This window comes from Hippocampus comes, unplaced genomic scaffold, assembly GCF_001891065.2.
Source record: "Hippocampus comes isolate QL1 unplaced genomic scaffold, H_comes_QL1_v1.1 scaffold25, whole genome shotgun sequence".
Lineage (NCBI taxonomy): Eukaryota > Metazoa > Chordata > Actinopteri > Syngnathiformes > Syngnathidae > Hippocampus > Hippocampus comes.
In genome coordinates this window covers 1,141,618-1,157,583 of record NW_017804844.1, presented here as the reverse complement: position 1 = coordinate 1,157,583, position 15,966 = coordinate 1,141,618, and the positions used below count along the sequence as shown (strand labels likewise).

The following is a 15,966-nucleotide window of genomic DNA, read 5'->3' as shown; positions in this document are numbered from 1 at the left end:
TAGAAGACGAGGGGGAGGGGGCGGGGCGTGGTGGCGTTTGTACTCGGATACTCAGTGTTTATCCGCCTTAAACACTGACGAAGCCAACAGGCCCTCGCTAGCGCCACCTATGGGTGGGGGGGGGGGACTCACACATGCAGACCACCAAGGCCAAACTGAACCAAGTCCATGCAATCAACGTAGCTGGACTTTAGTTTGTGATTTGCTGCCATGATCACTGTAACTACTGCCTAAGGGTTCATTTATGCCACGATACAAGATGGTGTAGGAAGGCCATACGAGGGCTGAGGGGTTCGGGGGGCGGGGGGGGGGGTACTTGAAGCTCAGCATTAAAGAAGCCACTAGGCCTTATCTTAAAAAAGTCGTCCCTCTGAGGGAAAAAAAACGCCAGGGAGGGAAAATGAATGTGAAAATGAGCGTGTGGGGGGATATTGAGGCCCCCCCCCCAAATCAAGAGGAGGGTCCAATTGTGCGGGCGAATGCCACAAATGGAATCAATGAAATAAACAGCGCAAAGTAAAAGTGACACCCGCCTCGCTTGTGCTGACTGGCTGGGCCAGATAAGTGAGCTAAATTGCACAGATCTGACGTTTATCTTATCGGCACTGGCGATAAAGTCGCGCGGCGTGGCGCTGCGCGGCGCTGGCGTATGGCACGTTTGAGGCTGGAAATAATATGCGCCGAGAGCTTTTGAACAAGGTGGAGTGCAACGAGGGTGGTGCGGAGGCTTAATTCCCGAAATGAGGCCAAGCACAAAGGCGCGGCGGCCACGTTTCAACGCCGTCCGCTTGTTGAAACGATTAATGAGCGCACCTCCATGGAAATGGTTCTAATCAAGGAGGCGGTTTCTTTTTTCGCAAAGTCCGCCAAGTAACAGCAAGCGTATTGTTTTGATTGGTGTTTGTTGATTTGTTAGCAGCTTAAAAAAAAAAAAAAAAAAAAACAGTAGAAGCGTATGTGTAAATATGCTGATTGCAAATTTTGACGAGGCATTGGAATTTGCTCATGATTCTCTTCATTCTGGTGTGAATCTGGACAAATATAAAGTTTTTGACTTTTTTTTGGGTTATTTTTCTTAATTTTTCAGTGGATAGTGCATGAATTTAAAGGCAAATTTCCTTGACACACATTTGAAGGCCATTTTTTAATATGCACAACTCGATACAAATCCAAATTTGCATTGCTGGGCCTTGGTGGCAGTCTTCATTCAACCATCTTTTTTTCTACATCCCCCCCTCTTACCCCCAAAGCTATTTCAGAAGACAAATGCGGAGGCTGCTTGCCTTTCTGGATACCCCCCCACCATCACCACCACCATAAAGCCGACCACCCCCTCTCAAACCCTCCAGCAGGCTTGTGAGGGGGACCCACTGTGGTCCAAATACTGTACTTATCCTATTACTGATGATGATGAGGAGGAGGAAGGGGGGGAGGGCACAAGGCAGATAAGAAAGCGTTCTCGTCGGAGTTCGCTTGAATTAGAGGACGCGGCGACTTTTACTGGCATCTCGCCACGCATCTGCGTGGAAAATGAGAAATCAAATCGCAAAAAAACAATTGAGAGGAAATGGATTTTGTTGATCATGGGAAGCCGAGGACATTGGCTCACGAGGCCACCTGCTGCGAGGGGGAGCGTCGTCTTTTCACCTCACACACCAACACATCAGGACAAAAATGTACATTTTTGTCCGCCCCCAGAAAACAATACATTCCGTCTTCAGTTCGCCGTAAAAAAGGAGACGGGCTACAATTTGATGCCATATTCTCTTAAAAAAAAAAGCCATAATGGTCCATATTTGTCAAATGATACTCTTCAGTCATGTAAATACTAGATTTTGTTTTCATGTTGTCTGAAACGCTAGCTTCCTTAAGACTCTAGTTTTTAATAAGCAAGCAACATATTATTTTAAAAAATAAGCTGTTTGTTTCAACTGCCAACTGCATATTTGCCATTTGCCATGCAAATGCCAAATTTGCCCAAAAAGTGCCATAGATGGCATGCAAACATGGAGCCCCCCCGAAGCACGCAAATAGCAAAAGCAATTGCGAGAAAAGGCATTTTGTGGCTAATCGGAAGAGAAGGATGTTGGCTGAGACGGCCACCTGGGGTGAGGGGGATCTACTTCCTCTCCTCCACCGACCAAGCCCCCTTCCCCGCCGCCAGCTTCCCACAGCCCCCCCCCCCACCCCTCACTAACCCCCCGCCGGCTGAAAGAGGCGCAAGAAGTTGTCAAGCTCCTCAAGCGTTTGAGCCTCGCCCTTCAAACGCGGGCGGCAGGTGAGGATATCAATTATAGATAGAGGTTACCACCACGATTGCCGTGTCAAGACGCAGAACAGACAAGTGTGGGGAGCGCCGGATCTTTCTATCCTCTCTCTCTCTCCGCCGTGCGCAGGCCGCGTGCGCGCGTTTTCTTTTCATGTGCCCTCCTCTAACTTGGGTGTCTGACAGGAGATGATTTTGCCAGCTTAGCGCCGCGACCTCGCTAAGAAGTTTCCATTCCACAAAACCACTCTTGATAGCTTCATCGGTCACCCCAAATAAAAGCATCGCAAATGTCTGTCCGGTGATTGACAGTTGATTTGCAGATTTAAAAAAAAAAAAAAAAAAAAAAACACTTCATGAAAATGCTTTCTTTTTCTATTCAGATACTTTTTGTTCCACGAAATAGTGCTCATCATTTGATGGATGGATCAAACTGTGTACTGCACACTTTGGTCCCCAGGCGTCAACTTTTGCTCACGTGACGCGACGTGTACCTGCACGAGCTGCTCCTGGGTATCGAACTCGCGGCAGCAGTTCTCCCAGTGGCAGTTGGTCTCGTAGACCACCTCGGGCTCCTGTTTGCCTTCGTCCTTGTCGCCTTCCTCCTTGACCAGCGTCATGCCGTCGGGGTGATCCTGCTACATTGAGATTTAAGTTACAATTTGCAAAGCGAGAAATAATGTCTTCCACGATCGGCATCAGCTTTCTATGCGACAACGTGAGTCACCGTTGGCGTTGACCCCGAGAATTTGGCCTCGAAAGGCAGACTTTTGGACTTTTACAGCTTTTTCCAGCACAAGAACAAGTGGGGGGACTATTTGGGGAACGGGAGCCTCTCTTCCTGCCGCAGGAATTAGCGCACGCATATTTCACTGTTAGTCTCTGCCTCCACTTTTACACAATGGCCACTTACTGCACTCTCCACTCTTATTTATGAACACTTTGATTCAAGTGAAATGTTTTCTCAAGCGTGTGAAAGTCAACCCGGCCTGAGGGGGGGCGGCGCTTGCTAACTTTTTGGCGAAACGTGTGAGTGTACAGAAAAAAATACAATGGAAGTTGAATAGGTTTTGATATGAATGAAAATGAGTAATTTCATTCAATAAGAACTCAATTCTGGAAAATACGTGAATGGAAAACATATTAAAAAATGCGCCAAAAAAATCAATGGTGGAAATTCTTGATGACAATTTTTTTTAATTTTTATTTTATTTTTATTATTTTCACAAATGTGATTTTTTTTTCCAGCAGCACTGAGCATAGAAGCATACACTCCTTCCCGCCTTCAAGAAAAAAAATAACAAGCCCTCCACAAACACAGAACGCATTTATTATTCAACTCCGTACATTTTTGTTGGAGTTGAATAAGAAAATCGAACTCAGTTGTTGCCAAGTCCAGCCTCTTAGGAGTTCCAAGGGCAAAATTAACTGCAGGTCAAAGGTCACCGAGCGGCGCCTCATCAGTACCTGAATGCTGAGCGGCCGCGGGCTGGGCATCTCCTCCTCTGGCTTCATCTTGGAGCGTTTGTGGTGCATCGGGTCGCCCGTGCTGCTCACCGCGGACTCGCTGGTGGGTTTCAACTGCACACACCAAAACAGAATGTGAACGTCACCTCTCGCTCATGTAAATGTATTGCAGCAAAAAATTTCGGATACCTGAGAAGCAAATCAGGACTAATTTGTTGCCAGTCTTTGCACGTTGTTCAGCACTTCAAACACATTGCATGTTTCGAGAAGCCAATCCTGAGAATGACTTGAGCGGGTCTTGAAGGAACAAGATTGGCTTGGTTTGTGCGGTTGAAGCCTGATTTAATATGCCGTTATTTGAGTGGGACATGGCGGTGGTAATAAAGATGGAATACGCGCTTCAAGCGTAGGCCCGCACATACAGTCGGCTTCAGGTAAAGCAAAGTAAAGACCCCTTTGGATCCATCCATCCATGTCAATATCAGGTCCCCCCTCCCTCTCCCGTGATTAATGGAGCGAGCTGTGAAACGCGATGCTAACAAGCCCCTCGCTGTCGGGCGGCGGAACTCCCCGGAGGACGGACGCTACGGCTAGCGTTTCCGAGGTGCGGCTGGCGTGCGGCGCCAGCTATCTATTACCTGCCATGATGAATGGCCAGAGGTGGCAAAAGTATTCACTAGCTGTACTTGAGTACCTGCGCGGAGTCACCCGAGACGGCCGAACGCTCGGCGGCGGCCAGCCCGGCGGCGGCGGCGGCGGTGAAGCCGGACACGGGCCTCTGGGTGGCGAAGGCCGGCGTCGGGTGGATGAGCGGCGGGCTGTGACCGAAGGCAGAGCCCACCATGGCTGGCTGGCGGCCCATCAGCTGCTGGTGCATGTGCAGGGCCACTGGCGTGGGCGGGTAGGCGAAACTCAATGCGGGGCTAACCATAAGCAGACACACACACACACAGACCAATTAAAGTCACAATAATTCGGCTAGTATAAGTACAAGAAATGAAAAAGTACATGTCTCAAATGTCCATTTACGGAAAAATGGGTGTAATAAATGAAAACCCGGACATTTTGCATTGAAATTCCATCCATCCATCCATTTTCAACACCGGTTATCCTGAACAGGGTCGCGGGGAGTTGCAGGAGCCGATCCCAGCTGACTCCGGGCAAAAAGGCAAACTACACCCTGAACTGGTCGCCAGTCAGTCGCAGGTATGATAGAGATAGAGATAATTCTAGTAATGGCTCACTTGGTGGAGTACTGTGAAACAAAGGAGAGTTGCTGCTGCTTACCCCCAACCCCAACCCCGAGGACAATCTGACAGGAGACGAGGTTGCGCTAATACCGGAACCAGCTGGGCCGGCGGCAAAGCTTTAGTGGCGGCGGCGCCGCCGACGACATCCTCGGAGCGGGCAAACGATCCGCACGACGAAATAAAAAGTGTGAAATTGAGCTTGATTCATCAAAGCCTTACAAAACACAAAGGTTGACTTCAAGTGCACAGTTAACTTAAAAAAAAAAAAAACATCACTGCAGATCAAAGTATTGCTTTGATTTCAACTTGCTATGGAAATGTCCGAAGCCCGTCGCCGTCCAGTCCCCCGTGTGGGTGAGCCTCTCCCGGCTAGCCGGTCCCGCCACCTCCCTGGCGGCTGGTGTCAGTCACGCGAGCAGACGGACGGGCGGGCGGCCAAAGAAAAGAAGATAGAAGCGACCGGCGGGGGAAAGATCCATGGCCCCCACCCGCAGCCATTGATCAGCGATCCGCGCCGGGAGCCTGATCAATCACGCGGCGGGCCGGGACCGCCGTCCCGATGACAGGACCCAAATAGGCCGAGGCGTTACGCCCGTGACGGATATGACAAGCTCACGGGCCCCCAAATGCGTTTCGGCCCATCGATTTTCCTCCACGCCGGTAATAACAACGGCAGACTTACGAGGCGTCACCAAGAATGGTCGCCCGCAACACACAATCGACACTCTTCATTTATGCGGACCACGCAAGGAAATCTTTTGGTTGCCATTCCTGCAAAAGTGCCTGTGAGTGAGCCCTTGTGTACTCCTGCCCCCACTGTGATGTCACAATTAGGCAACTGCCTACACACCCAGTTTCTGAGGTTGGGGGAAGATGAACAAATCAAAGCAGCCAAGAGGTTTATGGAAATCAATTTCTCCATCAATATGTTTTATTATTATATTTATTATTTTATTTGTACGACCATAAAGGGGAAAAAAGCATCCTGCAATCTGCTTTATAGTTAGTTTGTTTTTATATTTTTTTGTCCAGCTTCTGACAAATGTGCAAGTGAATGGTAGAATTCGTGTCCAATCAGATTTCAGCCTCTGCGTGTTGCCAGGACAACCTAACCTGCCCAGGGCAGAACAAAAGGGGAACAGTATTGAGTGTGGCATCCCACAAGGTTCCATATTGGGACCACTATTGTTTATGTTGGACGATTGATGACATCTGTAGGATCTACTTTAACTCCTTTAATCCCAGCAATTTTCACTGGAGCAAAGCCTTCAATCACAGCCGTTTCACTGGATTTTGACTTGCAAGGCTGACAGATTATCAGGCTCTCCTGCGATATAATCACGCAGCCGACCAAAAGAAGGATGAGAATCTCTTCTTTCATCTTTTTCCCTTCTTTAGCAATCAGCATTAGAAAAGAGCAAACTTTCAGCAGATTTCCAGTCTCTGCATGCATTTCAAGCACAATTTCAAGTATGGCACTACTATTTTTTCAAATGCACGCTCTACTAACTCCACACGCTTCCACAACTCTTCCCATGCATCCCTCGCCCTTTACTTCTACTTCCACTTCTTCTGCTGCATGATCCTGGCCGATCCCTTATACTCGCTGCCACCTGCTGGACAGATTTGATGCAGCCTGATCATGAGTCAGAGGCTGCGTTCCAGAGCCTTCTGCACACTATGACGCAAAAAAAAATTAAGTAAAAATACGTCATAGGTAGGCGGCCGCAGCGGTTTTTCAAGACGTATTTATACGTCATGGCGAATAAAAGAGTTACTTTAAGTGTTTGATTTTTCTTTTGTCACGTGACTAGATAAAACAAGTGATGCATCGCAGGTTTACCTGATGGCTCCGGCTGACAGATGTCCGTAGGAGCCGCTGGTGGACGAGCTGGAGCGGGAGTTGTTGAGCATGGTTACCAGTGAGTTGGGTGAGTTGCGGATCATGGTCTGCAGGTCGAAGCTGTGCTCCGACAGCGGCGAGATGGGCAGCGGTCGCTTCCTGCTTGGCCGTGACGGCACTCTGGGGCTCGGGAAGCGAGAACCTGCGAGGAGGACCAAAACATATTTTCACAGTCTGAAGAAAAAAAAAAATACTTTGAGTACTGTATTGCAAAAGTTTTGGGATGACATCTTTGTCAATCATGTATCAAAAGGAATGGCGTGACTCGTGCTCAGCTGTCACTTGATGCACTGCTTGCATTTCACGCCGAAGAAAACAAGCTTTTTATGTCCGCCCGAATGCTCCGACGGTGTGTGCTAATACGTCGCCCGGTCCGATTTGACTCCTCATTCAGATGCAATCAAGGAAAAAACAAAACAAAACAACAAAACACACACACACAAAAAAAAAAAAAAAAAAAAAAGCGGGTTGAATGGGTACAAAAAGGCGGCAAAAGGCAGCCACCATTCTCTGGGCGCACGCACAAAGAGCCACGGGTGGAGATTAAAACATGACTTTTGTTGTCTTTTCACACGGCGATGTCACAAACAAGACGGAGAACAACGGCGGGAGGGGGGCGGAGGAGATGGGGGGGCGGTGGGGGGCACTGAAGGGATGCGGCACTGTGACACAAGGACTTTGTGACTCAAGACTCGCAGATAAAACATTTGGAGTTGTTTCATAAAAGGCAAACAAAAATGGCTTACACAGCCTAGATCACACCCCCCCAACACACACACGCACACACAACCACCCCTGTATTTACGTCCCCCACAATCCATCCATCTCCCAAATGTAAATGCTCCCGTCTCTTTGGCTGACACATCCAACGATTACAGCAAGCTCCATTCACATGTTAATCAACGCGTGTCTGTATGTGTGTGAAAGTGTGTTTGTGTGTGCGTGGAGCAACACAGTTGTGGCGGGTTTGCACATATTTATTTTTTTAAGCAACTCAACAACTACCGACACATTAATAAAACATGGAGGAAGTCTTGCCAGTGGGAGTTCGTCAAAAGTACAAGGGTTGGAATTTGTCCTAAAAGGGCTGCTTCAAACCAAAATGGCCGACTTCCTGTTCCAATTTCGACATGGGACTTGGAGAAAATCCTTATCGGTTGGGCCCTAATTTTCAACCATGTCAAGGTCCCCAAAAAGGTTTATAAGAACATGCACAGTGACTCTGAGTGGTCTCCGAATGTGATCTCAACGTCTTGATGGTGATCATCAACAATCGCGAGCCACCGTTGATATGAGCGTCCCTCCATTTTTTTTTCGAGGCTTTGCCAGTCCACTGTCTGAACGCTTGCGCAGCCACAGAAGTGAATGACGCGTTGCATAAGTGGGTCCCCCGCTGTCCATAAATCAAGAGGAAAATTAGAGGGACAGTTGTGCTTCAGGGGGCCGCGACGCTCCTCTCACTCTGTCCCGGCGTGAGGCCGATTCATCATTTGGGCGGCGCGCTAATAAACATCAGTCCCATGAGGCCTTTCCACCCGATTCGGGAGCCCCGCCCCCAACGTGCTGGAAAGTGTCCTTTCGCCCTCGTTCAACTTTTTCAGCCGCCTTCCTTTTCGATCAAGAAACAAGACGTTTTTTTTTTTTCCCACCCACAGATCAGGCAAAAATGGGCATCATCACTCCATAATAATCATCTTTAGCACGTTGTCTGTTTGTGTGTGTTTTTCTGCTAATTGGGTACCAAACCGAGTTCAAGCATTTACTTGTGATGATTAAAGAAAGGAAGTTATTATAGGGGAGAAATTAGGCAATCAATTGAGACGGTCATATAGTGCACTAATATGAGCCTTTTGCCACTAATTAGGCAGTAAGAACATAGACAAAAGCCTGTGAAAAAGCGGGACGGGGCTAACAAGCCCATTGTTTCTGTAGCGTCGCTCACACGGACGCTAATTACGCTCCAACAGTCGCCCTAGTCCAGATTATCACGGGAAGCCTCTTGACGGAGTCCATTCTGTTCACATTTTAGCCGCTGAAGAGTTATTAGTGGCGATGATCACAGGCCGGTTTCAAGTCAAGAGCGGCGCATCGCCGCTTGGACGGGGCCCTAATTGTTTGGTTTCACGCCATTCATCTTAAAACGTGACAAAGAAGACAGGATTTCTCCCGGCGATGAATGGCGGGACATTCCTATTCCCGCTTAATAGCAATTAATTTCCCGATAGCCGCGCAAACTTTGCCGACTTTTAATTAGTTTGTCGGCAAGACCGCGAGGCACGCCGCCCGCCTGGCTGCAAAGGCTCCCATCAAAGCGAGCCGGGGGGGCCAAGGTACTCCAACCTCGCCCCGATTTCCTATTTACACTTTAAAATAACGCATGAGCATGAGAGAATTTCAACCACGTCAGCCCAAGTGAAGCTGTTGGGTGCATGTGCAGACCTTGCGGTACTCCATTTTGGATTTGTCTCAAATTTAAGACCTCTCATTCATTAAATTGTTAGCCTAATTGCATAGTTGCCCGAGTTAAATCCAAGTCGAATCTCACACGGTTGCGTCGGCATTTTTCTACTTACTGTCCATGGCTTGCAGGTACTCCATGTGCAGGGCGCCGGCGGCGCCCGCCCCGGCCGAGGTGGCCACGGATGGGAGCAGGTCGGCCGAGTAGGGGCTGCGGTGGCCCGCCAACAGGGCCATCTGGTGGTAGTACTCGGAGGGCGTCAGGCCGGCGTGGGGGGCTGCGGGACGGAAAACACACATGCAATTAGAAATGGAACAATCCCGCTTCAAAAATAGTCAAACGTCCGTGACTGAGTGAAATTGAAAGCATTCGCATTAAAGTGACATGCAGTTATGCAGTCTGCTGTAGTTTGGGTCAAATCGACCCATTTCAAGTCAGCTGTATGGGGTCGTTTCTCGGAGACAGCAATACTATTCCTGGGTCAATTTGACCCAGATCATGTCGGTATCAGCAATTTCACTGCAACTGAACTTTTCATGATATACGTGGACAACACCAACAATTGTATTTCTTTAACATACCAGGAGTTTCGCTTCACATCAGAAAATCGCAATCAATTACTATAAAATAGGTGGATCTTGCGTTTTTTTGGGGTTTTGTTTGCCCAATTCTACCTCTGCAAATATTTCAACCACCGCTCCAATATTCAGGATTTTATGAGAATTTTCCTCAATAAGCTTTTTCTGGAGTGAGCGCCTATATGGAGAGGAAAAGGGTGTGTAAAGCTATTGTGGCGATTGTTCTAAAATTTGCAAAGGTTGAAGTGGGCAGCAGTAAATAGGTCCACTAAAATTTCGGTCAGCATCGATGACAGTTTTGTGACCTTAAGCTTATTTTTACGTGTCGTGTATGTTTGTGCATGTTGGCACCCGTTTCGCTGGGGTGTCTTGTATCTGCCGTGCGCAGATAGGCAACCCGCTCCCTCAAAACGCTCCGTGCGGGAAAACAAAAGAGCTTCGACGCACGCACGCACCAGCGCTGGATATCCCGCCTTCGTTCTGCCTTGCCATTCATTTTTACGAGTCGTTCCCTCTCGTTAACGGCGTGCCGTAAGTCCTTCAACCGTTGCCTAAAAATAAACATCTGGCGCTGGTGGGTTTTGCTCATGCAAATATTCCCTGAAAGAGGGAAGGGAAAAGACAGCGGTTTTGGATGCAAATATGGAATGTGTTCAGAAACCGCAGAGTTCAACACCCCCATCCCCCCCTTCACTCTCTCTCCAGAAAGGATGGGTTGAGGAGATTTCCTGCATGCGATCGACTGAATGGCGCTATAAGGGAGGGGGGGGGGGGAGAAAAAAAAAGATGCTAAATTAATTTGATCTGGGTATTATATCCCTGGTGGAAGTGGGGAGTTTGTCGATTGTCTTTGCTGTTCCGCCCGAGCTTTGCATTTGCATTGAGCCGTAATGTGGCCTATTCAGGGGGACGCGTGCACACAACACCGAGAAAGAGAAGAAGAGCTTTGCTTGGCTTTCCAAATAAGGAACGCTGGCATCGCAATGCCATCCTGAGGGCATCTTGCGTGCGTGTGTGTGTGTGTGTGTGTGTGTGTGTGTGTGTGTGTGTGTGTGTGTGTGTGTGTGTGTGTTAACGTGGCACTCCATGTTCTTGGGCACAAATCGGAAAACACAATGAGAAAGCGGAGGATCCCTCCCACTTTTAAAACTCCATTCGATGCTATACAGTCATTCACAGCACTCAAGGGCTCCTTTTGTTGTTGTTTTTTTTTTTTTTTACAACTTGCCCACAGACTAACGACAGCAAAGCCACGGATGGCTTAATTAAGCAGAGTGTTGATTAAAGACCTAATTAGCACACAGATCATGAGCACAGAGAGAGGAATAAAAGTCAGAAGTGGAGACATTTGCATTGTGAACGCGAACATGCTGTGTCGAGACAAAAAAAAATTCTGGCCTCTGGACCGCCGAGATGGTCAATGAACCTAAAAATGCACTTTTTTTTTTTTTAAGTGAATGTGGGAGGGGAGAACATGCAAACTCTTCGCAAGGAGGCCCAAGTCGCATTCAAACTTGGAACCTCTACCGCTGCGAGGCAGACATGCTAACCACAGGCCCCACCGTGTTGCCTGTCATTAAACCTTTTGAATCCGAAATATTCCGGCTAATGAGTGTATTTTACTTTCGACACAAATGAAAAATGATGAACTCAATCATTCTCGGTCAATCCTGTCCCCAAAGTCATTATTTTACTTCATACTCAAGATTTCACCTGATAAAAAGAATTCCAAAGAAATGAATTCAAAATGTTCACGCGACTCCCAATGTGACGCCTATCAAATCTAATCATCTTTTCATTAAAAAACGATGACACATTTCCAGCCACCTCCCAGTGTGAACTTGAGTCTTCCCAAACCTCCCCCATTCCTTAAAACCCCCTTATGGTGAAATACGAAGTGACCCTGGCGGTCTCGGACAGGACTCACACATCAAAAGGATTAGCCTCCCGTGCCCCCTTCCGCTCTCGCCACCCCACCCCCTCCCCCCCACGTATCACATGACCCTCATCAGCCGGATAGCATCTGAGCGAGCCCCTGGTTTCGAATAGAGGCGGATCCGCTTGCCTCTCAACCACGAGGAATTACGTCTCGGATATCGCTTGTAGTGAGTGATATTAGTTCGAAGAAGAAGAAGCAAAACAAGGTCGGCAAATGGAACCTTTGTGCTCACCGTCGGCGGGGCTGAGGCCTCGGGTGGCCGACAGCACGGAGATGGAGGGGCTGGCGAGGGGCTGCAGGGAGCGCAGGTAGTCCACGTAGGGGTTGATGTACGGGTGCGACGGGTGGAAGGGAGACTCGGCCCCCACGGAGGGGTTCCGCTGCGGCGAGATGCGGATGAGGGAGATGTCCGAGAAGGCCGGACTGCCCGCCAGCGCCGGAGGCCTGCGGGGGAGAGACAAAAATCGATCATTTTTCCAAATCAACTGGCTTTTTTTTTTTTTTGCCTTGAAGTGAATTGAACATGAACTTCATTGCCGCCCTCACATGGTACACTGTCGTATCTGTGATACAGAATGTATGTGTGCCTTTAAAAGCCAGACCAGGCCTGTTGACTGAGGTGGGAGGAAGCGAATGAAAATGTGGCTGGCGGTCAACTGCGACGTCAGTTGTGTCCATTGGCACGTCGGACAAGAACGCGCTTGAGTTGACTCTATTTTGTGAGCTTTTGTACAATTCAGTTAAGCGACTGCTTTGTGGTCGGTAAAAATTTTAAAAAAATCATCCTTCCATGTTCAAAAATGATTTGACAACGGCCCCTTGTGACAAATTCAAAATGAATAGCATGCATGCTGAGGACTCTCCCTTAACATTCCGCCGCCCCCCTACGCCGACACTTCCCGGGATCAAAGCGAGCTTTAACGGCGGCGGCCGTCATCGACCCGCTCGCTGCTGACCGCCGTGGCACATCTTCAAATAGAACGTGTGAACTTACTGCATTTTCTTCCGCTTTTTGATGTGCGGAACACAAGTGGACAAAAGTTTCCTTTCTTGTAATTGGTTAGGAGGAGTAGGAAACTTCCTAATGACCGCCTTCATCGCAAAGGCCTTCCCCCGAGGATGAGGAGAAATCCACATATCAACCGCACATTAACAGGCTGAGAGATTAGACCGAATTAGTCCCACGTCATCCTCCCAGCGGACTCCGTGCGCCGCCACCAAAGACCCCGGGAGGACCCGAGGATGAGGAAGGCGAGGCAGTGACAAGACCTGGCCGAAGAGTTTGCCTCGCCGTGACCTTGGGCCTCGGAGGGGAGGGGGGGGGAGCGGAACGGCCCAATTACGATCTCCACCCCGTCCCCTGATCCCCCCCGTCGGCCGTCCGCTCCGCAGCTAATGAAAGAGCTCAGGCCCGGGGCCAATAATGAGTCCTGCACACATTATTAAAGGTCATACACACGCGCGCACACACACACACACACACACACACACACACACACACACACACACACACAGCAAATGGCGTATTTCTGGGGTGTACTTTGTAGCGTGCTTTGACTGTATCTCACCTCTTTACGCTAGCTTAATGCTAACGCTAAATAGCATCGATGGTTCGATCGCGATTTTGCTTGTTTTTCAAAAAGGTGCAAACATGAATTTGAACTTTTTGGGGCAGTGACCCACCAGAAGAAAAAAAATGTCATCGGCAAACTTCATCTTGATCTGTAAAGTCGAACAATGACAACCTCCTTGATGGCGGCGAGCAAGGCTCAGTTTTGCTTCATGTCATGTATGTTCCTAATCAACTGTCCAGTGCCATGTATGAAGTCAACGTGACATTTGGGATGTGTATCTCTTTTTCCCACACTTTCACAAAGATTTACGCACCCACCCGAAGCCCCCCGATGATGTCTCGCGACGCCGTGCAAGGAAAGAGTTAGTAACGCACATGTGGAATCCATTTCCTTCCCGGCGGCTGAAAGCGGCGTCTTTTACGACAAGGCATGTTAACACGCGGGGAGGCCACAGGATGTTGTTTTCGTCCCACTCCTGCACAAATGTTCATGTGCCATGGTATAAATACGCCACGGGGAGATGCTTGAGGTTTATTTTAATTTTCTTTTATTTTCACGGCGTCCAAGCGAAACTCGTCTTTTGTTTGGAAAGCCAGGTCACGTCGACGCAAACGGGTTTTTTGTCGGGCCGGCGGTGGGTGCCATTCGCTTGACGGCTTCATTTGGGCACTGAAGGTATCATTGTGGCGGCGGCGGCGGCTGCCGGACCAGGCTGGGCCGGTGTTGACACAGCGGTCTGCAACAACAGGAAGTAAGCCATGCCGAAATACCTCCAGAAAGAAACACAGAAACACATCTTTGATTTTCGACTGCCCTAACTTGGGAGTTTAAATGTTACGGACTGCTGATTATTTGTGGGGGGGGTGGGGGGGGGCTATATATGGCGAGCAAAAAACGGAGTTGCCATCGAGCTCAGAAAGACCACCACTGATCATTAAAGGTAGCATAATGCCACGGCGTGGAGGCAAGGAGAGCCATGGTCGCTTTCAATCAAAATGGGACAAACTGTCAAAGGCACAAATGCAAAATGAAAACACTCGCAAGGAGCTAAGAGGAGACACGAACAGCAGGCGTAATAAAAACTGATTTGAGGTTTCTGAATAGGCCTCATTCACCCCACCAAAATTCATGGAAAACCTCAAATCAGCATTTTCCACGAAAAATGGGTTGAAAAAAAAATCCCCATAAATATAAAAATACATTAAAAATATAGAGAACAAATCCTGCAAAGAATAGGTGACTCTCGAGAACTTCCGAGGCCCTGGCCAGGGGTTGGAGGGAGTTGCCAGGCAGCCAGGGTAAATATGTGACCCCGGTGGGTGAGGCGCACTCCCCCAAACATCAAAGAGGTGGAAAGGGGGCGGGCAGTCAGGGTCCCATGGAGTGGCGGGACTCTTCTGTAGGCAGAACGCACATTAGCGTCAGAACGGCGGTCTGATTGGATGCCTTTTAAGGGCCGCGTTTGCATCATTGCCATATTGGATTTTTTTCGATGATCTTTCCTGCGATTCCGTGACATAACTGGCACGATAGAATACAACAAAAGTCGCAATTTTTGGGGGGTGAATCATGAATGTTTTGTGGACAAAACCCCGACGTACTGTATGGAGGGGAAAGCGCATGTGTCAGATCCAAATAAGGATTGGCGAAGAACGTCCGCGTCCGACGGATTTTCGATTCCAGTTTTCAAGTTCACACGGCCGGCCGGGCCCGTTTCTCCACGCTGCAATCAAAGCTCATTCCAGCCGGCGAGATAAGAACAAAACAAGTCTACAGAGGAAACATGAAAGAGAAATTACACTAAATGCCTGCTACCCCACCCCCCCTACCCGTGCTATCAAAGTAATCAGGGAACAATCCACATTTATTCACCCACAGCCCCCCCCCTTTTTTTTAACAAGCAGTGCATGGAAGGTTTCCAATTTGATGAATTTCTACTGTTGCGACTTTTAGCTTGTCCCTACAAGGGGCGCCACAGCGAGTCACTTGCATAATTTTTGTTTTTGATGCCGGGTTCCCTTTCTGCAACAATTTTTTATATGGCGTTTGGCAAGTTAGGTACACTGAAAGTACAGAGTTTTGTTTTTTTTTTTTTTTAATGGTCTTTCGATATCGCAGGAAGGTCCGGAAGGCATGCCCACCGGGGTTCGCGCTCTAGCTTGACTTTTTGGGCCGCAGACGAGCTAGTAGCATTGTTGCCGTGTTGTGTTTACAGGTGAGGGCAAGGTGAGAGTCTAAGCGGCGGTGGAATTAGCTGTCAGTGTTTTGACTTCCTGCGGCTGGCCCCAGGCTAGTGGGCCACTGCACAACAAAAACAGGAAGGAAGCACATCCATCTTTTCTTTTCCACCGTCTGATGCTTCCGCGCAGGGGGGGGCTCGCTCGCCGCCTGCAGCTTAAGACCAAACAAACTCCGAACCCCCTGACCCCCACACACAAGTGTGTCAGGTGAGGGGAAAACGGCGTGGATCCATGACTCAACTCCACACGAGAGCGCCCCCCCCACCCCTCCCTCCCATTTCAATCCGCCGC

General features: G+C 48.8%; 1 protein-coding gene across 4 annotated transcripts in view; it reads right to left on the bottom strand.

Moving 5' to 3' along the window:
• Positions 1 to 15,966, bottom strand: part of gli3 (GLI family zinc finger 3) — an 83,810-nt gene that overhangs the window by 6,763 nt on the left and 61,081 nt on the right. For 3 of the 4 annotated variants that reach the window (XM_019875000.1, XM_019874990.1, XM_019875016.1), the window contains 6 exons: positions 12,094 to 12,305; positions 9,460 to 9,621; positions 6,827 to 7,028; positions 4,428 to 4,656; positions 3,734 to 3,847; positions 2,761 to 2,904 (listed from right to left, as the gene is read on the bottom strand). In XM_019875000.1, the coding sequence (XP_019730559.1) occupies positions 2,761 to 2,904; positions 3,734 to 3,847; positions 4,428 to 4,656; positions 6,827 to 7,028; positions 9,460 to 9,621; positions 12,094 to 12,305 (1,063 nt within the window). The remainder of the gene's footprint in view (positions 1 to 2,760; positions 2,905 to 3,733; positions 3,848 to 4,427; positions 4,657 to 6,826; positions 7,029 to 9,459; positions 9,622 to 12,093; positions 12,306 to 15,966) is intronic. The other variant, XM_019875008.1, reaches the window with a different exon arrangement.